General features: G+C 41.6%; 1 protein-coding gene across 3 annotated transcripts in view; it reads left to right on the top strand.

The window, feature by feature from the left end:
• Window positions 1-26,448, top strand: part of DPH6 (diphthamine biosynthesis 6) — a 349,028-nt gene that overhangs the window by 159,609 nt on the left and 162,971 nt on the right. For all 3 annotated transcript variants that reach the window (XM_075927014.2, XM_075927013.2, XM_075927012.2), the window contains 2 exons: window positions 3,625-3,754; window positions 16,275-16,449. In XM_075927014.2, coding sequence (XP_075783129.1) covers window positions 3,625-3,754; window positions 16,275-16,449 — 305 coding nt within the window. The remainder of the gene's footprint in view (window positions 1-3,624; window positions 3,755-16,274; window positions 16,450-26,448) is intronic.

Raw genomic sequence — 26,448 nt, 5'->3', positions numbered from 1 at the left:
CCTGAACTCTTACTAGCAATGTACTCAGGACTTCAGCCTGTTCTCTATCATGCTGGGAAAATGGAGCATACACAAGTCCTTTTAACTTATTCCTTGCAAGGTTAATTGATTTAATCACTTCTAAAGAAGATGAGTTTTGCCAGAAGGATTTAGAAATGGAAATTTACTACTGGACTTCATGAAACATATGATACCCTAGCCATAAAATCAAAAACAGAAGAGGGAATCTAGTACTGTATTTTTTCCATTTATTTACTTTTCTAAGCTATATTTTTTATTCAGACTTTTCCTTCAGTAAAGTTTTTAGAAGGAGATAAAAATTACAGCACTAAATGTTCTCCATAGAGGGCCAGTTCATGAGCTATAATAAACTGGCATTTTTCCATAGGCATCAGTGATCTGACCCGGAGTTGGATGTATCGCAGTTACACAGCATCAGGGGGGCCCAGCTCCATACTCCTGGAAGCAGCAGGGCTTGAATCATAGAATAGGCTTGCAGGGCAGCCAGCCCTCAGCACCTCCTGGAGTGTACCTTGGCTCCCCCACTAGCCCTTAGTGCTGCCCCGAGTGTGCTGTGTGGTGCTCCCTCAGTGATTTTAAGTGCTTGGGAGCCCCAGGACCTTTTGAATAGCTGGGACCCAGGGCAACTGCCCCCTTTGCCCCTTCCTTCCACCACCTTCCCCTCCCTCCACTTGTGGGTCTGCAGAGAACGGAAAATACTGATGTTATTCTCTTGTTCATTTTCACAATAAGCACCCTACTCTGGTCGTACATCTACATTTGCTCCCTAGTTCGAGCTAAGGATGCAAATGTAGCTGACTGAAATTGCTAATGAAGCGGGGATTTAAATATCCTGCATTTCAGTAGCATAACCTCACCCACGCATTATTCCGCTCAACAGGAAGTGTGCTCCGGGACGTGTTAGTTCGAATTAAACTCCTTGGTTTGAACAAATGTTACTCATTTTTTGATTTGAACTAACACGTCCCGGAGCACACTTTCTGGTTCGAATCAGCTGTTGAGTGGAATAACGCGCGGGCGAGATTATGCTAATGAAGCATGGGATATTTAAATCCCCGCTTCATTAGCAATTTCGGTTGGCTATATTTGCATCCCTAGCTTGAACTAGGGAGCAAGTGTAGACGTACCTAGTTGTGTCTAGACTACAGGGTTTTGTCAACAAAAGTGGACTTTTGTCGACAAAACTATACCTGCGTCTACACTGCCGTTGAGTTCTGTCGACATAATGTCGACAGAACTCATCAGTTTTGTCGACGGCTGTAAACCTCATTCTACAAGGAATAATGCCTTTTGTCAACAGAGTTCTGTCGACAGAAGGCGTTATTGCATCTGCACTGTCCTTTGCGTCTACACTGTCACGTCAACAAAGCAGCTTGCTTTGTCAACAGAACTGGATGTAGTCTAGACGCTCTTTGTCGATAGAAGCTTTGTCAACAGTATCTCTCAACAAAACTACTGTCAACAAAAGCCTGTAGTCTAGACGTACCCAATGAGACTAAGTCATACCTGACCAAATCCCGCAGACTTCTAGATGGCAGCAAAAGGCCCAAACCTAAGTAAAAATAACATGTACTACTTTTGTGAATCTTGGATGTACGCACACTGGAAGATAGCTCTATGTGGGTATGTCTGCACTGCCACCCTAGTTCAAACTAGGGTGGCTAATGTAGGCATTCGAACTTGCAAATGAAGCCCGGGATTTAAATATCCCGGGCTTTATTTTCATGTTCCCGGGCGCCGCCATTTTTAAATGCCCCGTAGTTCTAACTCCCTGCCCGCGGCTACACATGGCATGGACTAGGTAGTTCGAATTAAAGCTCCTAATTCAAACTACCGTTACTCCTCCTGCAATGAGGAGTAACGGTAGTTCGTATTAGGAGTTTTAATTCGAACTACCTAGTCCGTTCAGTGTGTAACCGCGGGCAGGGAGTTCGAACTACGGGGCATTTAAAAATGGTGGCGCCCGGGAACATGCAAATAAAGCCCGGGATATTTAAATCCCGGGCTTCATTTGCAAGTTCAAATGCCTACATTAGCCACCCTAGTTCGAACTAGGGTGGCAGTGTAGACATACCCAGGGTGACTGAATGGAGGGTTTGTAGGTGGGTCAAGAAAATGGTGTTTACACGCATAGCTGGAATGTGGTTGACTTCTAAGTAGGTGCATAGGTGAAAAAGAGCTTCACCAATTGTGCCTTTCTATTGGACATAGTCCTTTAAGGGGCCAGCAGTGTCCTGCCTCCATGTTGGGAGAAAGATTCCATCTCCCCATGCCTCCCAGCATGCATGCATTGTTCTTTTTGCAGGGCAGAACAGTATTCCACCTTTAAAATCTTTTTTAAGTGAATCTTTTTTGTAACAAAGTTGAAAATTATTAACATTTAGAAATAAATTTCCTTTTCTTTCAACTTTGTTAAATACAGTTATACATCAACCAAATTAGTTTTTCAGTTTAGCCTAGTATTTCCTTCCAAAAAATATGTTTCAGATCACACACATAAAACTGTAACTTGAGGAGAAAAAAATAATGTTCCACTGACTGGAGGTTTGAAGAGTGCACTTATTTACTAGCTGACTGAAGAAGAATTCTGCGTAAGCTCGAATTCTTGTTTTTGAATATATTTAAAAGAATTGAGATTTTATTTGAAAGCTATTTGCTTTCACTTTAGCTTCACTCAGCAGATTATTTTTATGCGCTCATCCTGCTTGCTAATTAGAAGGAAAATATATATGTCCAATCTATGACTTTAAAGGGCAATATAGCTAAAACTATCATGAAGGGAGGCTTATGAAGAAGTTAACTAATTTCACATGGGACCCTATTACTGTATATGTTCTACATTCTTTCATACTTTTCAGAGAAATATTTGTACTTAATTTGGCTTCTGTAACTCATGAAATTTGAATGCAGAATATGAGGATCACATAGTAAGCGTCCCACAAATTTTAATAAGGCACTCAGAATGGAAATGTGCGTTCTAAATTATATCTTCTTAACTCCCTTAACTTCATTCTTCTTCCTCTATACAATCAGCTTTGGTTGAGTCCATTTTCTTACCTTCACCCCTTTATCCTCAATCCATTTACTGTTTTTTTGTCACCAAATATTTGTTTTCTCTCTTTACCCCTCTGCATATCATCCCCAGCTCCTTCAGTCTCTCCATCCATTTATACCCTTTTACTTGTATTGAAAATTCCATTGCTTGATCTCCACAAAGTGCTTGGTAAATTGGTAGGTATTATGGTATATTCTATTATCCATTAGTTTTGTTTTTGCACAGTGGAATGTAGACTGCTGTATATACGTATTTTTTTAGGACACAATGTATTCCCATAAGGCAAGTGTAAGTTCAGGTTTGAACTTTCAGTTATGTTTTATCTTCATATTATCAGATTAAATTAATAAAAAAGCACTTACTAAAAATAAGGCTATGTCATCAAAGATTATTGTAAGGGGGAAAGTAATGTATAACTAAAGCATTCAGTCATGTTAACTAAGTGTATTATCTTTTCTTTTTTGTACAAACAGAAAATGTCTCTGGTATCTTTCTATGTGTATTTAAAATGTCTTAACTTTAACAGCTATGTTATTTTTTTCTGGCAGCTAATATGAATACAAAGGGATTGGAATTGAAAGATATTATTTTGGTCCATCTGTATATGAAGAACATGAAAGATTTTGCTGTTATAAATTCAGCTTATATGACAATATTTGATTTATGTCCACCAGCAAGGTAGGATCAGGCTATTGCTATAGTATATTTATGATACACTATTATATACTGTATTACTACTGCTATATTTATGAAGCTTTTGTACTATTTTTTGTCTTACATATTCAGAAGTAGTGTTTGTTCACCTTTTTCTAGGAAGCATGCTGGTTTTGATCATTTTTTTTATTTCCTTCATGGAACAGTTGCTAATAGTATAGCATAAGCATATATACTGCTTAATTAAAAGCATGTGTGTGGTAAGGAGATGGTGTCAATGTTCTGAGTACTGTGAGCCTAACTACTTTTTTTGGCAGAGACCAAGCATATCCCTTTTAGTATATGTCTAGTGTCTATCAGACTAGACCTCCACACTTGCTGCCAAACCCAGGTCTATGGGAATGAGCCAATCAGTCTAGGCCTGCAAGTTCATCCACAGTTCCAATTTTGTACTGCTCTTGACTTCTAGTTTATGTAGTAGTTTTCTGTTGGAAACTGGACCAGTATAGTAAATGCTTAAGTTACTGAAAACCTTACTCCAGTTCTTTTAAAGTTGTGTCAAATCTAACACATTCCATTCCAAAGAACTGTCTTTTTGTTTTGAATTGTGTTTTTGTTAGAAGAGTTCATGATGGGGGGAAGCAGTGGATGTGATATAGCTCAATTTTAGCAAGGCTTCTGATACTCTCACATGACCTTATAAACAAACTAGGGAAATGTAGCTTAGATTAACCTACTATTGAAGTAGGTGCACAACTGTTTGATAATTGTACTCAATGAATTATCAATGGAAAACAATCAAGCTGTAAGGGTGTATTGAGTGCGATGCTGTGGGCCTCTGTCCTGGGTCTGATTCTAGTCTATCTCATCAATGATTTTGATAATGGCATAGAGAGTATACTTATAACATTTACAGATCATTCTGGATTTGAAAGAGCTTTGGAGGATCAGATTTTAAATCAAAATTATCTTGACAAATTGGATAAATGATCTAAAATAAACAGGATAAAATTCAATAAGGACAAATGAGAAATACTCCACTTAGGAAGAAATAATAAATTGCACGGACAAAAACTAGGAAATGACTACTTAAGAAGGAGCACAGCAGAAGGATCAGGGGGTTATGGTGAAGCACAATCTAAATATGAATCCACAATGTAATACTGCTGCAAAAAAAGCAGCAAATATCATTCTGGATTTTATTAGTAGGAGAGTTGTAAGGCATATTCAAGAAGTATTTTTTTCCACTTTACTCAGCAGTAATAAGCCATCAAGTAGATTTTGAATTCAGGATACAACACTTCAGGAAAGATGGGGATAGATTAAAGAAAGTCCACAGAAGAGTTTCCAAAATGATTAAAGGTCTAGAAATTATGACCCACAGGAAAAAATGAAAAATTTTGGTTTGAGTCTGAAGAAACGAGAGGACCTGACCATAGTCTTTGAGTACCTGAAAGGTTGTTATGAAGAGGATGGTGATGTCTAGTTCTGCTTCACCACTTAGGACAGAACAAGGAATAATGGGCTTAAATTGCAACAAGGGAGATTTAAGTTAGACTCTAGGAAAAAGGTCCTAACATACAAGAGTAGTTAGCACTGAAACAAATTACCTAGTGAGGTTGTGGAATCTCTTGTCATTGGAGGTTTTTAAGAACTATTTAGATGAACACTTGTCTGGGATGGTCAGTAATACTGAGTCCTGCCTCAGTGCAGAGGACTGGAGTAGATGACCTATTGAGGTCTCTTCCAGGTCCACATTTCTATGATTCTATGACTTCCAGAGTGAGAACTGTAAAGAATCTCTCTGATTCTTTGCAACTGAAATACTGCTAGGTTGCCTGACAGCTTTTCCTTTAATGAATTAGTCCTATCAACAGGTTGTGTGATCTCCTTATAATTGAAAACTTTAACTTCAGGTCAGTTAAAATAAAGTTTAATTTTTGTTCATATTTATAAAAAAAGGGTAAAAACATCTGTATAAATGGAGCAAGACTAGAGATTATAATAATTCAATTAGTGAAAATGTCATCTATAATTACAGAGTTTTTGTTAGCCATATTGAAGGTAGATGTGTGACAGTAAATTGTTATAACAAAGCCAGATGTGATATGGAGAAGTAATACCTTTTTGACTCAAAATAGTCTTTACATCAAAAATACTCTAGTCCATATTCCAGGTTTGAGAGAATAAAACAATGAAAGATCTATGTAATAATATTCCCTACAGTACACTTTCCTTCAATTCAGCGTTAAATGGGTCTGGTGATGGGGATACCATCACTTCATTTAGGAAACTATTACTATACCTAAAAGCTTTGGTTGACAAGTAGGTTTTTCTTATAGTCAGCCTAAATTATCATTTTTAAAAAAAATTATGTCTCATTTCTCCTAATTTTTCCCACCTGGACAGCTGTAAACATGTCCACTTGTTCGTTAGCTTTTACACTTTTCTGGACCCTTTCCATCCAGATTGTCAATATCTTTTGGAATAAATTTCCTAGAAGTTAAAGCAGTAATCGGGGTTCAGTAATGCCATGGGTGTAGGGAGAGGAACTGTATCCTCAGTGTTCTGTTGTGTAATTCCTGTGTGTATGATGTCTCATATTGTATTGATCTTTTTATTGGCTGCCACATTTCATTGCTAACTCTTGTCTACTGTTCTGGCCATTGTCACCACTACATCTTTTTCATCATTGTTGCTTTCCACATTTTTTCCTCCTATTCAATACAGGCAGTCCGTGGGTTATGTGGATCCTACTTACGTCGGATCCCTACTTATGAACTGGGTGAGGGAACCCCGCACTAGCTGTGTCCCTCCCCCTCCCCCAGCAGACCTCTGAGACGCGCCGCGGCAGTCCTGCTGCCCGTGTCCTCCGCGGCAAGAAAAGCCGCTCCGCGTCTCCCTAGTCTGCTGGGGGCCTCCCCCAGCAGACCAGGGAGACGCGGAGCAAAGCCGCGGAGGACGCGGGCAGCGGGACCGTGGCGCGTCTCGGCGGTCCTGCCGCCCGCGTCTCCCTGGTCTGCTGGGGGGGGGGGGCAGCTAGTGCGCCCCCCCCCCCAGCAAACCAGGCTTTTCTCGCCACAGAGGACGTGGGCGGCAGGACCGCCGAGACGTGCTGCGGTCCCGCCGCCCACATCCTCCGCGGCGAGAAAAGCCGCTCAGCATCTCTCTGGTCTGCTGGGGGGGCTCCCCCAGCAGACCAGGGAGACGCGGAGCAAAGCCGCGGAGGATGCGGGCAGAGGGACCGCAGTGCGTCTCGGCGGTCCCACCGCCCACGTCTCCCTGGTGTGCTGGGGAGCTCCCCCCCCCAGCAGACCAGGCTTTTCTCGCCGACGCCTGGGGTAGAGCAGCTGGGGGGCTGCCGGGTTGGTCCCACAGTGCTGAGGTGCAGCGCTACTGGACCAACCCACCAGCACCCCAGCTGCTCTGCCCCAGGTGTCCCCAAGTCAGCTGCTGCTGAAACTGATCAGCGGCTGACTACAGGAAGCCCATGCGGTGCTGCGGGGACCTACCCGGCAGCGCCCCAGCTGCTCTGTCCCAGGCGTCAAGATTCAGCCGCTGTTGAAACTGACCAGCAGCTGATTCCAGGAAGCCCGGGGCAGAGCAGCTCTGCCTCAGGCTTCCTGTTGTCAGCTGCTGGTCAGTTTCAGCAGCGGCTGACTTGGGAACACTTGGGGCAGAGCAGCTGGGGTGCTGCCGGGTTGGTCCAGTAGTGCCGAGGAGCGGCGTTGCGGGACCAACCCAGCAGCACCCCAGCTGCTCTGCCCCAGGCGTGTCTGATTCAGCCGCTGCTGGTCAGTTTCAACAGTGGCTGAATCTGGACGCCAGTTCCGACTTACGTACAAATTCAACTTAAGAACAAACCTACAGTCCCTATCTTGTACGTAACCCGGGGACTGCCTGTATCTGCATTTGGGTTTATAATTTCCCACAACAAGCATACTTGCATTTTCATCATTCCTAATTTGCTTTTCTCTGTGAATTTATTGTCATAATGCCTACATTCTCTTCCAGCTCATTAATGGAAATATAAATATGTAAAGTTAAAGGCCTCGACGACTGACAAACTATTTTTTTGTTTTTTTAGTGCTGAATAAAATATTTTATAGGAAGCAAGTTCTTTTCTTTTTCCCATTGTGCGAATGTGAGGGCTTTATTATTTATTCAAGTTCATAAGATATATTTTCCACTGCTTAGTAGTAGCTCTACTAGTAATTGGATCCGTGGTGGACTCATTGCTTTGAAGGCTTCCCTAAGATAAATATCCATGGATCCTTATTAATGTCATGCCCCATAATTTACAAATCTTCCTGTATTTTATCCCAATATACAATCAGTGGATAAGAGGTCCAAAAACAATGGAATTAAGTTGCAAGCTTGCATTTGCTACAGAGTGAATAAGATTTATACAATACATAGTAAGAATTATGCAACATAACAGCACTATAGTAAAGATAAAATATAATCTTCTATTTAAGTAAGCATCATTGCTTTACTATCAGTCTGAATATTATTGAGTTTGCATTAATCATAACTATTTGATTTGATTTTTTTTGTGCACTCTTTTATTCTTTGTCTATTCCTGGTGTATTTCAAGCAACCATTGAGTGGATACTGTTAGAAAAATTGAAAATAATATAATCATAGATGTATGAATGTAAGCGCAAGGAGGGAGGAAGAATAGAAAAGGATAAAAAGTTATAGCCCTATAGAGAGGAAATGTTTTATGTGAAACATATTACCATTTAAAGCAAAAATGCTCAATGTTTTCCTTTTTAAAACTGCTTACCAATTTTAGTGAAATTTTATAAACAAACTAATGGAAAATACAAATACATAGGAGATAATGTCGGAGTTGGGACATTGGCCTGTGACAAACATCAGTGCAAATACTGTGTCAAAATAAGTGTATAGACAACATTGCTGTGACAAAATGCTGTTCCACTGCCACGGTTTATATTGCATCTAATGCAAATAAAGTTAATCATTTTCAAATGTCATTATTGGTATTTTCACTGTAACCAAAGGATGGAGATATGCCAGAATTTTTCACTTAACCTTTATTTAAAAAATGTATTTTCTGCCTTAGCCATAGTAACTAAGGGTATGTCTACACTACCCCCCTACTTCGAACTGGGGGGGGTAATGTAGTCATACGGAGTTGCAAATGAAGCCCGAGATTTGAATTTCCCGGGCTTCATTTGCATGAAGCCGGCCGGCGCCATTTTTAAATGCCGGCTAGTTCGGACTCCGTGCCTCGTGGCTACACGCGGCACGGACTAGCTAGTTCGGATTAGGCTTCCTATCCGAACTAGCTGTACGCCTCGTCCGAGTCCGAACTAGCCGGCATTTAAAAATGGCGCCGGCCGGCTTCATGCAAATGAAGCCCGGGAAATTCAAATCCCGGGCTTCATTTGCAACTCCGTATGACTACATTACCCCCCCTAGTTCGAACTAGGGGGGTAGTGTAGACATACCCTGAAAGAGTATATTATTTGAAAAAAATGCTTTCCATATATTTATTGTATTGAATTTCTAAATGATTGGCTACTAATATTGCTAATTATATTTAATGTTCTGGAAACTTTCTCTAAATGATTGGTCATTAGTGGTTTTATTTGATTGATGAGAGACACTTGTAGAGTTATCCCAATGAAGATATGTGTTTGCAGTGTACTCTAATTTCAAAAGCAGTCAGGAACTAAAAAGCTTGGAAATAAAGGTTTTCTATCTACTCATCCTTTGTTGTCTTGTGTCTGGTGTTATATATCATTATTTTTTCTCTGGAGACATGGACTCATCAAAAGGGATTCATTTTACAATCTTTAAGACGGAGGTTTCAAACTCATGGCTGGCCAGCCATCTGTGGCCCAAGCAGTTCCACAATCTGGCCTGTACACAGCTGCTGGCATGTGAGTTCTTGCAGCCCGGGGGGAGGGGTCCATATCCTTGCCCCAAGTCCAGACCATGCTTTGCTCCTTCCATGCCTCTTCCCACCCCTTCTCTGCCCTCCCCACCTTTAAGCCTCCTCCCCCAAGGGCACAGATTCAGGGATTATCAGGAGGCCTGGTGTGGGGTGGCAGCAGGGGTCAGGCCCCCCACACTCACCATGATGGCAGGAGCTGTGGGAAAGCAGAGCGATGCAGTATTCTCTGACCAGTCCAGCTCAGTCACTCTACTTTACCACCATGGGAAATGGAGCTCCCCAGCCCTAGCTTAGGCTGGCTTGGGACATGGTGGTGGAGTTAAACAGACTCCTATGTAACTCTGCTTTCCTGGGGCTCCCACCACAATGGTGAGCACTGAAGGGGTTAACTCCTGCTGTCAGCCCCAGCTCTCTCAGGGCTCCATGGTCTCACCTGAGTATGAAGGACCATTCTGTCCACAGAATGATTCAGGTGGCTGCATGGGGCCAAGGGAGGCCATTCTGAACCATCCTATGGATAGCGTGGCTCTGCACATACCTCCTCTCTCAGGGCCTCCCAGGGAGGAGAAAGAGGGTCCTTAAATTGCCATGGGGTGACAGACAGGCTGGGAGGTGAGTGAGGGTGGATGCACAAAGACCGTACCCTCCCCGCAGAGCCTTGTCAGAGAGGGGTGCCGACTGGGAGGATTTGAAGACTGTCACTGGCCCTAATGTAAATTGAGTTTGACCCCTGCTTTAGGAGAATATACAATAGTATAGCATGGTTTTTTTAGGCACTTCTGTCTTTGCTGACCTGTGAGGAATCAGATTCATCAAAGACTTTCTCTCAATTTATAAAAAAAAAATATTTATCGTCCTACTCAAACAAAACTGATCTGAGCTAGCACAATGTGGAAATAGCTACTGTGAAATTTTAAATCTATGGATAGCGAACTATGCATGATGTGACAATTTAGACTTATATTGCATATCAAGGTCCCAGCTCAGGTAGCAGAAGAGCACTGAGATCTCTGATGAGCTCAGAATAACCCAGCCATGTAAATTGATTATGAAATAATTTAATTACTTAGTGTGGTTCATAAAACAAGATAGGAATGGGCAGTGCCAGAAGAGGCTAACACACTTCCTTAAAGGAAGTGGGGAGAGGCTTCTAAGAGATGCTGCAGCCATCCGGAGTTACTAATCCACACAGCCATGGAATTTTCTTTCTGCATGGCCTAAGAGGAGAATGAGGCAGGTTCTATTCCCTCATAAAGCTGCACAAGAGCAGATCATCACTTCAGTATATTTTAAGTATAGTACTTCCTCCTACTTCATCCTCATCTGCAACTCATGCTACTGCATGTCTTTTACTCCCTCTTTTGAAGAATAGCTAGCCATATAATCCACCATCCTTTCATACAAAGCTTATAAAAGAACAGGAAAAAAGTTACGAGCTAGGAGGATGCAGAAAAATCACTTTCTGAGATTATTTATGTAGCACAAGCAGACTTGTGCTGCATTTTGGTCAAAAGAAAATTATGCACACATTTGCATGGCTGCGTAATTGCATTATGCACAGTGACCTGGCTATGTAACATGCTAGGAGCATAGACCCAAGGGTATAGAGCTATAATAAATTTGCAAAATTGTCTTGAAAATTTAGCAGCCCAAGCAGAAAATCTACTTACCCATCCTTATGATGATGATAATGGTGGGGTGGTAGGCAGAAAGAGGAAATACTTTACTTCCTTGCGTTGAAAAAAAGTCACTTCTCCAGAATAGAATTTTACAAAACTGTATTTTAAGATACTTGCTGAGAATAAGCATTTACAACTAATTTTCTCTTGGAATTTCTGCTGAGAGTTATATGTAACCTCTCTATGTGTGGGCTGCCAACTTAATTGTTCTTCAATAGATATAGGCTTTGAGATACTGGTCTCTTATTTCTTTTTAGTGGTTTGTTTATATACACATACAAACAAACACATACCCTCTCTTATATATGTAATTTAATTGAAATGAAAATATAGTAAATATGGTATTATACACTATATCTGTTTATATAAAAAATTAAAAAGCAGAGGAAAACACTACCATATTAGTTTACAAACTTGTTATTAAAAAATAAAATACAGAATTTTCTATTACCAGTGGTAAATGTTTCAATTATTTTATAGCTGTTTTTTATTTGTAATGTGATTTTTGCATCGGCTTGTACATGTTTCCCCATGTATTATTAAATAATACATATTGCCATAAAAATAGGTGAGAAAAAAGGAAACTAAAAATTTCACTATTAAAATTTTGAAGACAGTACTCACAGGTTAGGAACCTGGATGTGGTTTTCCATTAGAAATTATCCATTTTCTAATTAATTGGCTGAGCAGCAGTAAAGGGTAAGCAAAACGCAATATGATGAAATTGTTGAAGATGAATAGGCTGCTGCTCTCTTGGCTCTTGACTGGAGGGTGGTTGACCAGCCATGGTAGTTATAAGTATGGTTGGAGACCTGAAGGGGCAGTGATTTCATTATTTTGCAATAATGGTGAGCTGGAGGACTTTTTACTCAACTCCTGTAACCCTCATTTCATGAGGAGTAAGGGAAGTTGAAGGAATAGTGTTCTTCCTTAGACTTCCTGCTGTGTAGACAGCACCAAAAGCTGAATTAAGCTATTTCGATTTCAACTACACAATTGATGTAGCTCAGTTTGTGTAGCTTAACTCAGTTTTTGCCTTGCTGTGTTAACATACCCTTAGCTACGGAGAACTGGTCTCATGTACATAGTGTTAATAAGGACACATGTATAAAGTAATTGAACGAGTAACACCAGCCTTCATTCGGTGATGTCTATTTCTCTCCATCAATGAAAACTGACTCACTGCAAGACCTGAAATTGACCACCATCTCACTGAGATGTCAGCAGAATATCTTTGATACTGTAGCTTTGTCATACATTTCCAACCAAAGTCTTTAACATAGTAACCACAGAAAAGTGGTAATAGCGTATTGGTAAGGGTGGGGTAAATAACATCAGTAGTTCACTGTCAGATTGGGAAAGTGTCTCTAGAGGGGCTGTGCAGGAGAAAGGCCATGGGTCTAGGTGTTAGCATTTTCTTCAATAAGTTGGCTAATGGAGTAGGGTGTATATTTATAAGATTTGCAAATGACACTAAGCTAAGTGGCACTGCAAGCACATTAGAAGGCAGGGGTAGAGCTCAAAGTGGGCTGACAAATTGAAAAATCAAATTCACAACTGCTAAATGAAGAACAACTGTCTAAGCGATAGAACCGTTCAAAAGGATCTGGGGGTTATAGTGAATCAAAATTGAATATGAGTCAACAATGTGATGTAGTTGTAAAAAAAAAAAAAGCTAATACCATTCTAGTGTGTATTCATAGTGGTGCCATATGTCAGATAAGGGAAGTAATGGTCTACTTTTATTTGGTACTCTTGCAGTCTCAGCTGCAGTACTGTGTCCAGTTCCAGGTGCCACTCATTAGGAAGGATATAGATAATTTGGAAAGAGTCCAGAGAGGAGCAAAAAATGAATAAATAATAAAAGGTTTAGAAAATTTGACCTTGTAGGAAAGACTTTAAAAAATCTAGGTATATTTAGTCTTGAGAAAAGAAGACTAAAGGGTACGTCCAGACTACATGCCTCCGTCGACGGAGGCATGTAGATTAGCCAGATAGGCAGAGGGAAATGAAGCCGCGATTAAAATAATCGCGGCTTCATTTAAATTTAAATGGCTGCCCCGATCTGCCGATCAGCTGTTTGTCGGCAGATCGGGGCAGTCTGGACGTTCCCCTGTCGCCAGAAAACCCTTTTGTCGACCGCCCCGTTATGCCTCATCCCACGAGGCATAATGGGGCGGTCGACAAAAGGGTTTTCTGGCGACAGGGGAACGTCCAGACTGCCCCGATCTGCCGACAAACAGCTGATCGGCAGATCGGGGCAGCTATTTAAATTTAAATGAAGCCGCGATTATTTTAATCGCGGCTTCATTTCCCTCTGCCTATCTGGCTAATCTACATGCCTCCGTCGACGGAGGCATGTAGTCTGGACGTACCCTAAGAGGGGATCTGATAACAGTCTTCAAATATGTTAAGGCCTCTTTTGTAGTGGAAGGACAAGAAGTAATTAGCTTATTCTACAGTAAGGGAGATTTAGGTTAGCTATTAGGGGAGGGGAAGCTTTCTAACAGTAACTGATTTCAGGAGTAGGATTTGAAGGGGGTTTGTGGATCCCCTTCATTGTTTCTGAACAGGTTGGACATATGCTTGTCAGGGATGGTATTGATCTAATTGGTGCTGCCTTACTGTAGGAGGCTGGATTTTATGATCACTCAATCATAGAATCACAGAACACTAGAACTGGGAGACACCTCGAGAAGTCATCGAGTCCAGTTCCCTGTCCTCATGGCAGGACCAAGCATCATCTAGATCATCTCTGACAGGTGTCTGTCCACAATCTCCCTAGGTAATTTATTCCAGTGTTTAATACCCTGATAGACAGGAAGTTTTTCCTGATGTCCAACCTAAAAACTCCCTTGCTGCAATTTAAGCCCATTGCTTCTTGTCCAATACTCAGAGGCCAAGGAGAACAATTTTCTCCTTATAACACCCTTTTATATATTTGAAAACTGCTATCATGTCCCCTCTCAGTCTTCTCTTTTCTGAAAAGCCCAGTTCTTTCCGTCTTCCTTCATAGCTAATATTTTCTAGATCTTTAAGCATTTTTGTTGCTCTTCTCTGAACCTTCTCCAATTTCTCCACATTGTTCTTGAAATGTGGTGCCCAGAACAAGACACAATACTCCAGTTGAGTCCTAAACAGCACAGAGCAGAGTAGAAGAATGCCTTCTCGTGTCTTGCTCACAATACTCCTGTTAATGCATCCCAGAATCATGTTTGCTTTTTTTGCAGTAGTGTCACACTGTTGACTTATATTTAGCTTGTCATCTACTATGACCCCTAAATCCCTTTCAGCAGTACTCCTTCCTAGACAATCATTTCCCATTCTGTATGTGTGAAACTGATCCTTCTTAAGTGGAGTACTTTGCATTTCTACTTATTAAACTTCATCCTGTTTACCTCCACCCATTTTTCTAGTTTGTCCAGATCATTTTGAATTTTGACCGTATCCTCCAAAACACTTGCAACCCCTCCCAGCATGGTATCACCTGCAGACTTAATAATCATACTCTCTATGCCATCATCTAAATCATTGATGAATATATTGAACAGAACTGGCTCCAAAACGGAGCCCTGTGAAACCCCATTTATGTCCTTCCAGCATGATTGTGAACCATCAATAACTACTCTCTGAGAATGGTTATCCAGCCAGTTATGCATCCACCTCATAGTAACCCCTCTAGGTTATATTTCCCTAGTTTATTGATAAGAAGGTCATGCAAGATGGTGTCAAATGCCTTACTAAAGTTTAAGTATACCACATCCACCGCTTCTCCCTTATTCGCAAGACTTGTTATCCTATCAAAGAAAGCTATCAGATTGGTTTGACATAATTTGTTCTTTACAAATCCATGTTGGCTGTTACCTATCACCTTATTCCAGATGTTTGCAGATGAATTCCTTAATTACTTGTTCCATTATCTTCCCTGGTACAGAAGTTAACTGACTGGTCTATAGTTTCCTGGGTTGTTCTTATTTCCCTTTTTATAGATGGCCACTATATTTGCCCTTATCCAGTTTTCTGGTATCTCTCCTGTCTTCCATGACTTTTCAAAGATGATAAATAAAGGCTGAGATACCTCCTCTATCAGTTCCTCAAGTATTCTAGGCTGCATTTCATTAGGCACTGGTGACTTACAGACATCTAACTTTTCTAAGTAATTTTTAAATTGTTCTTTTATTTTAACTTCTAAACCTACCCCAGGTCCACTAACAGTCACTATGTTAGGCATTTCTTCATCATCAAGAATTCTTGGTGAAGACTGAAACAAAGAAGTCATTAAGCGCCTCTGCCATTTCCAAGTTTCCTCTTATTGTTTCTTCTTCCTTGCTGAGCAATTGGCCTACCCTGTCCTTGGTCATCCTCTTGCTGCTAATATACATGTAGAACATCTTCTTGTTACCCTTTATGCCTCTAGCTAGATTTAGCTTGTTTTGTGCCTTTGCTTTTCTAATCTTGCCCCTTCATACTTGTGATGTTTGCTTATATTAATCCTTTACAATTTGATATAGTTTCCTCTTTTTATACAACTCCATTTTGATTTTTAGATTATGTAAAATCTCCCAGTTGCTTCAAGGTGATCTCTTGCCATACTTTTTATTTTTCCTACATTGTGGAATAGTTTGCTTTTGGGCCCTTACTAATGTCCCGTTAAAAAGCGGACTCTCTTCAGTTGTTTTTCCTCCTATGGGATCTTACCTACCTTACCTCCCATGGGACCTTACCTACCAGCTCTTTGAGTTTACTAAAATCGGCTTTCCTGAAATCCATAGTCTCTATTTTGCTGTTCTCCCTTCTACCATTCCTTAGAATCATGAAATCTATAATTTCATGATCCCTTTCTTCCAACCTGCCTCCCAAGCTCCCAAGGTTCTTTCCAGCCTTGTGTTTCTGTGATTCAAAAGATACTCATATAATCTTTCATGATTTGTGTTTTCAGAGTGTGTGTGGAAGCTCCACTTGTTGATGGAGTACTCTTTTCGATGGATTGCCTTGCACATAAGTGTGACGTTACAGTTGGTGATGTACGCAGTTATCAAAAACAGATCATGCATGTGCAGAGCATTTCTCACTGGGCACCTGCTAACATAGGACCTTATAGTCAGTCCATCAAGGTAAGCAATCCTTGTTACTATTTATGAATTTTTTACCGGTTAAGAAATGTATGTGCTCTTTTCTTTTCATTTATTTTAATCTGTACAGAATGGAAACAAAACAGAACAAAACATAGCCATTTTTGTAATACAGGTTGGACCTCTGTGATCTGGCACCCTCAGGACCTGACCGGTCCCAGATGAGGCAGTTTGCAGGATGAAGGGAAGTCATATCTGGCAACCCTCTAATGACTCCCCCAGCCCAGGACTGGTCTCCAGCCTCTCCCCGCTACTCCCTGTCACTAGCTCCACTTCCCTGCCAGTCCCTCTCCCTTCCCTGCTAAGCTGAGTAGCCTAGCTCCCTGCGCGCTGGTCTCCTGGATGTGTTGGGCAGCCCCGTTCTGGAGCACTGAGCTCCTAGAGGCATCGGGCAGCCCCATTGCAACATGCTGGGCTCCTGGCCCCACCCGCTACAGTGCACCAGGCTCCTGGCCCCACCGGGCAGCCCTACTGATTTGTATCTAGTAGCCCAGCTGCGGCACACTGGGCAGCCCAGCTGCGGGGAGCTCAGCTCCTAGCCTTCCATTGGGACTCTCTGGTCCTGGAACATCCATGGTCCTGCTGGACCACAGATGTTGCCAAACCAGCATTAAAAGAGGTTCAACCTGTATGTTATAAAAAATACTACACAAATGAAAAATATGGGTATATAAATTTAAAGTTTTAAAATGTTTGTGAATGACCACTGTCAGGCAGTGCTAAGAACAATTTATATTATAGTGCCCGTCTGCGCAAAAGCAGTATTTTGAGGTTATGCACTATAATTATAAAAGTAAATAATTATAGTGCATATATATTTCCATAAGTGTACTGAAATTTAACAAATAAGTGAAAACATTTCAGGGTATTTTAAATTTCTTTATGTTCAAAGACAGAAGTTAGTTCACATTTTTTCTTAGGAAATCAACACTTACATATGTTTCAGTGAATTTCCTTACAAAGCTCTAGATATTAGTATTGCACTACGAAAAAGCAAATCAAAACTGATGAAATACTCAGTATTTCTAAAACTTATATTTAATATAAAGTGAATGGGACATGGTATATTACTTAACAAATATGAAAGAGTAACCCAGGCATCCTCCTCCCAAACTGCTAGTGCCTTCCTGAGTATGAGGGAAAGGATTTATCTTTCACCTTGCAAAAGAGATTTGTATGCATTCTCTACTCCACTGCCTGTACAACAGAAATAAGATCTGGTCCAAACTATGTTGTTACATGTAGGGGATTCTATCACTTACATAATATTTTATTTGATATATAGTAATTCTTTTGAATTGCACATAAGCCTATTATTATACTGCTGCAACAATGATTTGTTTTATTTGATACTAGTTGCATTCAATATGTAGAGTGATGACTTAGTTAAGATAGCAGGTGAACTCACCCTGGAAAAAGACAGAGGATGGTTATCACGCGTAACACATAATTTCTCTTTGTTTACCTGCTTACTGAAGATTCATTTGTGAAGAACAAAAAGTTGATTTGGTAGACATTTTCTTAATTCTATTTTAAACTCTGTGGACCACGCCTTCGCTGGCCCTGCCTGGTTTATTCAAAGGTGAAAATGCAAAGAACCATTCATTCATTTTGCTCTCATGCTCGGGCAATCATATTCTAACTGTAGTGCACAGTCAGAGTGAATATCCTAGACCTGGCACAATTTGGACTTGTGTGATCTCTTACTTTTATGAATGGGCATTCATTTTCATCCTGAACAATCTCTGCAGCATCTGATGGCAAACCATAGAATACTGTGCCTTAAAAAAAAAAAAAAGAGAGAGAGAGAGAGAAAGAGAGCGAAGTCCAAAGCAATATGTTAAAATTATTCAAGTTCTTCTTGGAGAGATGCACCCAAAGAGTAGAGATAGGAAACTGCACCTCATTGAATAGTTCCCTCACTTGTGGAGTCCCAGAAGAATTTCTCTGGTCCTTTTCAAATTCAACATGAGACCACGAGCTGAAATGATAACATAACATGGACTCGGTGCCAGCTACATGCAAATGCTATGTTTATCTTTTATTTCATATAACAGTACCACTACCACTGAGTAAGATCAGTGCAGGGATGAAGAATAGCTGGTTGGAGCAAACTGCAGGCAAAACAGAGGTGATGCTGGTTTGCAGGGACTAGCACTTTGCAAAATGTGCGGTCATGGGCAATCTCCTTTGGTTGATGGTACAGCACCGTAGTTGGGCAGTTCAATCTGTAGATTAGATCTGTCCATAATGCTAAGCTCTCACTTAGCAGCATTCACTAGTAATGTTTTCTGCCATTTTTTGGTTGGGTAGCAGACCCAACCCAACTCATCCTAGCATAGGTTATATTATGTCTTTATCACCTCCCATTTCAACATTAGTGCAGTATGAAGGGGACAGAAAGACATCAGCCTTTAGGAAGCACCAACTAGTGTAGAATATAATACTCCTTAGCAATACTGACTACCATATGAGTATAGTAACAGGGATGGCCTTGTAAAGATAAAAATCCTTTGTGCATTATCCTAGAATGTTGATATTTTGATCAATCTCGCGTGTTTAAAGAACAGAAATTTATGGATCTTTTAATAGTAAAGGACTAATGGCTTCTATGTTTTGAGACTTTCTTGATTCTAATTTGATTTTAACAAGTACAAATAAGCAGGTGATCTTAATGGTTGCTGGTGAACTTTTGTTTACATTACAAAATCACCACACATTTTTGCATAAAATTGTCATGCTTCTCTGAGTAGACCCAACACTGTAATAGCAAGGATATGGCAGTCAAGATTGATGTGCATTGACATAAATACTGTACTGGCAACTGAAAAGTGGAGGTAGTCCATGCAAATTACAGGTATTCACACTCCAGGCTCAACAAATCACTCAGAAGAACATCAGTTTAATTCTGTAGAAACCTTGCAGGATCCTGCCAACTGAAGCATGAGAAAAAAATGTAAAAATTAGAAATATACATGAGAGTGTCTTCCTGACCTCAGGCTGCCAGAAGGAAAACAACACTTCTAGAATGTAGTTAGGATCGGAATTCCATTCAAAATATTTATAGCAAAATCAGAAGTAATTCTCTTGCTTGAAATTACATGCTTTACAATCGACTCCAAAGCTTCTGCTCATACTATGTAGGATATAATCTGTGGTAGGATATAAAGTAACTGATACACCCATTTATAAGAAGAAAATTGTTTGTGATAACTTAAGTTTTTCTTGGCTCATATCTTTTATTGGTACAAAAGCCTCTGTCCATCTGAGTGTTTGTCTGTCAGTAACTTCAGTATAACACATATATCTATGCCAGGGGTGGGCAATAATTTTTTGATGGGGGGGGGCACAGCAAGATTTTGGAAAGTGTTGGAGGGCTGCACTCTTCCATGATATTAATGGAGGCGATGCTGGGTCTGGGATGGAGGTTGGGTGTGGAAAGGAGCTTGGGGTAAGGGCTTGGGGTGCAGGAGGGAGAATGAAGTCTGGAAGGGATTTTGGGTGAAGGTGGCAGTTGTGGCCTAACAAAGGGGACTGTTGTGCCGGGGTTTGAGATGTGATCTAGAGTAGGAGGGGATTGCGATCTGGAGCAGGAGATTGGGACGCCAGAGCTGGGAGGGGGTATGGGTATAGAAGAGGGACAGAGAGTTTGAGTATGTTGATTGGGGGGAATAAGGGTTGGGGAAGGGAGGGACTGGAGTGCCGGAGGTAGGCTTTGGCTAGGAGTCTTACCAGCCAGCAGCCAGACCAGCCTGTCTGCCTGCAGAGCTAAGGCTTGCAGAGCTAAAAATGTTTCTCAGCCAGCCTGTCTGCCAACCCTGCACCTCCACAGGCTGCAGAGCCATGTGCTTGTGTGAATAACTGAGCCAAGGAGAGGTGTCATGGTTCTTTTTGGCCGCCTGTTATTGGCCAGTTTCTGGCAAGAAACAAGCCAATGGGATTGTGCTGGGGGTGAGGGGCAGCTCCTGAAGCTTTCCTCCCCACCCCTCCAGTTTTGAAACAGAAACAGGGCCCAACAGTCACGTTTCTGAGTGACATGCAGGGCTGCAGGGCAAGCAGAGGAGCCTGCCTGGGTCTCCCTGCTACTTCCATGGGCTGGATCCAGTGGCTTGGTAGGCTGGATGCGGCCCACAGGCCATATTTTTCCCAGGCCTAACTTATGCTGTAGTAATGACTGCATCTGGTGTTAGTAAATATGATGCAGATGTATTTAAATCCAGAATAATGTGAGATTACAAGATCTGCCTTACTACTTATAGGCAATAAACCAATTATTAGCTAGTATTTAGCTCTGTTATATTTATGAAGAAAAAAAGTTGAATATTGCACTCAGTAGCAATGAATTGTGGCTACTTTTAAAGGAGGGTTAAAAGAGGACTTATTTCACCCTAACTGAAGGAGAGGGGCAAATTGCAGTATCCTCTTACAAATGGGACATTCATCTCTGGAAAAGAATAAACAACCCTAGTAGCAATAGTAGGTTGTTATAATGTATGTGGACCATCACTAGAGAGGAATGAGACACATTATTTGCAAGTGGGCTTAACGTATCTTTATTATCAGAGGGAAGCGTTGATATATTGGAAATGGCAACTAAACAGTATGAGCCCCAACTACTTTGACCACCTTTAGAGGCCTCTCTTCTGTCTTTTTCCTGTCATTTCTTGCATCCACCAGTCTGATGCTAGGAGAAAGGGGAACTAAATTTAAAACATGATTATGAATTCAGATATATATATTTTATTTATTTGACTTTTCCCATGATGAATGACAGTTCTAGAGAAAGAGTCAGATTCTTAGTTGGTATAAATTGGTTTAGTTCCATTGACTTCAGCAGAACTTTGGCAAAGGTATACCAGCTAAGAATTTGGCCTAAATCTTAACAGAATGCATATTTAAAAGAGGTTTGTGTTGTTTTATTGCTGTAGAGAAGTTATACTTAAATGTTGAACCAGTATTTTTTAAAATAACCTTTTAGCAATATTTACAGAATTAAAATTACTTATTTCACCTGACTAATTATTTTGTTACTATATGTAAAATATTGAAGGCACCTTTCTCTTTAGATAGAGGGTTTTATATTGCTGAATGCAGTATGTGACTCCTATTAAATCCCTATCAGCTAGCTTGGAAGTTGTACACATTTGTATCTGTTATCTGAGAGTTACACAGAGTTGTCTTCCACAGAATTTTTTCTTCAGTTAACGTTATATTAGTTATGTAACACAAGAGTCTGTATTGTGCATCAGTATTGAGGCAAAAGACATTTGTATAAAATTAGAGATCTCCTTGTAAAGCAAGGCATTTGGGGAAAGCACAGCATCTATTGGAAGAATGGTAGAGGGCAAGCAACATCTGGTTGAGAAAATTGGCAACAAACATCAACCTCAGTATTACCAAATCATTCAACTAACATCAGAATCCAAGTTAGCGTATTAACATGCACCAAACAGATATCTGGACTAGATAACTAAACTAAGCCATACCACCTACACCTACAGATTTGAATAAACAATACAAACATACAAATAATGCATTTTTAAGGAAAGAAAGAAGCTGAAAGTGAGTCATCATCGTCTCTGTATCTCCCTTTTAGTATTGCTCTTAGATTTGTGAAGATACAAATGAGAAAATTATGTAACTGGAAAAAATAAAGTAGGACTTGTTAAAAAGCATGAGTCATAGTGACACACTGAATATGTCTACACTGCAGTTAAAAACTCATAGTTAGCCTGTACCATGTGACTCAGGCTAACTTTGTAATTGCCATGTAGGCACTAGAGTTTGGGCTATAACCTTGGTCTAGGACCCAGAGCCAGGGCTGCAGCCTGAGCCTGAATGTCTACTCATTAAAAAGAACCTTAGCACAAGCCCTCTGATCCCAAGTGAATGGCATGGACCAGCTGAAGGTTTTTAATTGCAATGAAGACATTCACTCAGGAACCCAGTGAAAGATGGTTAGTGCTGGCAACTGTTGAACAGAATAATGGGATCAGAAATTTTGGGTGAAATTTGTCATTCCACTGTAAAAATGACAAAAAATGTCAATAAGCTTCAGGGGGTAGCCAGGTTAGTTTGTACAGGATAAACTTAAAAAACAACAAATGGTCTGGTAGCATTTTATAGACTAACAAAACATGTAGATGGTATCATGAGCTTTCATGGGCACAGCCCACTTATTCAGATGACTGGAGTCTGAAGAAGTGGGCTATGCCCACGAAAGCTTATGATACTATCTCCATGTTTTGTTAGTCTATAAAGGGCTACCAGACCATTTGTTGTTTTTTTAAGAAGTCAGTCTGCCTTATTCTTTTCTTTTTGAAATTCCTTTAAAAGCAATATTTGTGATATTTAGTACTTACAAATACAGTACAGTAAAACTCCATTAGTCCGGCATCCAATGCTCCGGGACTCCTGATGGTCCGGCACCATCAGGAACCCGGAAGTGCTGGGGCAGCCGGACAGGCTTCCCCTATTCAGCTGCTGCTGAAACTGACCAGCAGCTGAATCTGGGAAGCCGGGAGCAGAGCAGCTGGGGTGCTGCAGGGTTGGTCTCATAGCGCTGTCCCTCAGGGCTGCGGGACCAACCTGGCAGCACCCCAGCTGCTCTTGGGGATGCCTGGGGCAGAGCAGCTGGAGTGCTGCCGGGTTGGTCCCGCAGCGCCAAAGGAAGGCGCTGTGGGAACAACCCGGCAGGACCCCAGCTGCTCTGCCCCAGGGGTCCCCAAGTCAGCCACTGCTGAAACAGATCAGCGGCTGATTCCAGGAAGCCCCAGGCAGAGAAGCTCTGCCCCGGGCTTCCTGGAATCAGCTGCTAATCTGTTTCAGCAGCGGCTGAATCGGGGATCCCTGGGGCAGAGCAGCTGCGGTCCTGCCGGGTTGGTCCCGCAGCGCCATCCTTTGGCACTGCGGGACCAACCCAGCAGCATTCCAGCTGCTCTATTGCAGGCATCCCCGATTCAGCTGCTGCTGAAACTGACCAGCAGCAGCTGAATCAGGGATGCCTGGGGCAGAGCTGGACTATCGTAAGGGGGGGCTATGAGGGGTCTGGGGTGGCATCCCCTCCCACCCCAGACCCCTCATAGCCCCCCCTTCTGATAGTCCAGCATATCTGATAGTCCGGCACCCCCTGGGTCCTAAAGGTGCCGGATTATCGGAAGTTTACTGTATATGGATTGCTGTCTGTCATATGGTTTTATGCTTCTGCCTACTTTTATTCCACATCCTCCACCCTTGTCATCTGATGACAGTCCCAGAGTTTCTAAAAGCTTTGGCCATTACCTAGAAGCGGTTCCTAGATGTAAGGCAGTGTCTCAGGAGGCAGGTTTCCGGAGATGGGCAAGTCTCGGTTTGTTAATGTGTTGTAGTTTTATGTTATTGCTACTTGCCTTTGGAGAGTATGTGCACTCATGCAGTGGAATTCCAATCCTAGTTTATAGAGTAGACCTAGCCTTTGAGTGTAGCATCCAGAACTGGACAGAGTACTTCAGCTGAGGCTTCAATAGTGTCAACTAAAGCAGGACAGTTACTGCCCATGTCTTGCATATGACACTCTTTTTAATTTACCTCAAAACAATATCGAACTTTTTTGCAACTAAATCACATTGGTGACATGTTCAATTTGTCATCCACATCACATTGCTGACATATTCAATTTGTCATCCATTTTAACCCCTATATTCTTTTTAACAGTACTATGACCAACCAGTTATTCCCCACTGTGTATTCATATACAGGCAGTCCCCGAGTTACGCGGATCCGACTTATGTCGGATCCGCAGTTACGAACGGGGATTTTCTCGCCCCGAAGGACTGGAGCGGCGGGACGCCTGGTCCTGCCGCCCGCCTCCTCTGGGGCGAGAAAAGCTGCTCCCTGTCTCCCTGGTCTGCTGGGGGAGCCAGCAGACCAGGGAGACGGGGAGCAACGCCGCGGAGGACCCAGGGCCAGACCCGTGGCCGCTTCCAGATCAGCTGGAAGCGCCGCGGGTTCGGCCGAGTCCTCCGCGGCTTTGCTCAGCGTCTCCCTGGTCTGCTGGGGGGGGACGCAGTTAGTGCCCCCTCCCAGCAGACCAGGGAGACGTGGAGCAAAGCCCGGGGCCTGTGGTAGAGCAGGTGGGGCACTGCCGGTTGGTCCCGCAGCACCGCTCCTTGGCGCTACTGGACCAACCCGGCAGCACCCCAGCTGCTCTGCCCCAGGCATCCCCAAGTCAGCCGCTGCTGAAACTGACCAGCGGCTGACTACAGGAAACCCGAGGCAGAGTTGCTCTGCCCCGGGCTTCCTGGAATCAGCTGCTGATCAGTTTCAGCAGCAGCTGACTTGGGGACGCCTGGGGTTCTTAAGTTGAATCTGTATGTAAGTCGGAACTGGTGTCCAGATTCAGCCACTGTTGAAACTGATCAGTTTCAGCAGCGGCTGAATCTGGATGCCAGTTCCGACTTACATACAGATTCAACTTAAGAACAAACCTACAGTCCCTATCTTGTATGTAACCCGGGGACTGCCTGTATTTTATTTTTCCTTTCTCATTGTAGTAAATTGCACATTTTTATTCAATTCAAATTGTTGATTTTAGGCTAATTCTCCAGTTTGTTATTGTTATTTTGGATTCTAATCCTCTCCTCCAAAGTGCCTACAATCCTTCCCAACCTTCCTGCAAATTTTATAAGTATGATCTCCACTCCATTATTTAAGTTATTAAATGAAAATATTGATCTGTACCACGCTTGGGACACATCCCTGCCAGATCACACTTGATACTCTGCCAGTTGTGCACCACTTGAGAGACCACATTTTCCCTTCTTTGCCTATTAGAATGTCATGTGGGACTGTTAGTAGGGACCGTTCAAGGAAGAATGGCCAATTAACACATCTGCAGTCATAAGCTACAACTACACTTCCTACAACATGAGTTATTATATCAATCATCTTCCTAAAATCAACATATATCATGTTTTTAGGGGAGATTTTGTCAGTCCTGTCAGTAATTGCAATTTTGATCATCTTGCTTATTGGAAGTAGCTATAGGGCCTTTGTTAGGAGAAAGCCAGATGCGTGGTGGTTGAATGACTATGAGAAGTGAGTATGACCCTCTTGCCATCTTTTTAGGCATGTTTTTAAAGCTGTTGAAGCATGCAGATTTTTAAAACAAGAAGGCTGGCTATATTTGATATATTAGAGAGATAGCTGTGCAACTAACAGCTTGAAATAATTTGCTTAGCTTTTTATATTATTGGACATGTTATTAATATTATTTAACAGTTACTAGCATAGAAAGGATAAACAGGTCTGAGTGAGCTGGGTCTGATTTTTGGACATCTTTGGAGATCCCCAGGGTATCTGAACCATGATAGGGTATCTGAACCATATTATCTGCCACTTGAAACCATAGATAGCTTTAGATTCTGAAAGGTAATCGCTAACGGTTCTGAGATGGCTTCAGCTAGTTCCTCAAGTACCCTAGAATGGACATCATGAGGTCCTGCTTATTTTAATACATGTAACTTAACGAAATACACTTTAACGTGTTATTTTTCTATATTGGCTTGTGTTCTTTCCCCATTGTTGTTAACATGAATTTTGTTTAGTATTTGATCACCAATAACCATTTTATGAAAACTAAAGTAAAATGAGAATTAAACACATCTACTTTCTTAATAGCATCACTTTCCTTCATCTTTCTGTTACTGCTAATATTGCCTCTTACGTTCCCTTCTAGATGTAATTCATTTTGTGCCTTAGCCTTTCTAAGTGAATCCCCTGCAGGTTCATGATTTTCTTTTGTACTTATCTGTAGCATTTTGTTCTAGGGATGTTAAATTTTGATTAATCCACTAATCGAGTAGTCGATGGACTTTCCATCAACTATTCAATTAGTCGACAGAGGAGTGCTAGCTATCCCGCTGTGCCTCAGCCTTTGAAATGTACAAGAGCTGCCTACGGCTCTTGTATATTTCAAAGGAAGAGTTGCAGCAGTCGGGATTC

The sequence above is a fragment of the Pelodiscus sinensis genome, chromosome 5 (assembly GCF_052426305.1).
Source record: "Pelodiscus sinensis isolate ZL-2025 chromosome 5, ASM5242630v1, whole genome shotgun sequence".
Classification (NCBI taxonomy): Eukaryota; Metazoa; Chordata; order Testudines; family Trionychidae; genus Pelodiscus; species Pelodiscus sinensis.
The sequence above is the reverse complement of the archived record's forward strand: the minus strand, read 5'-3'. Positions and strand labels throughout refer to the sequence as shown.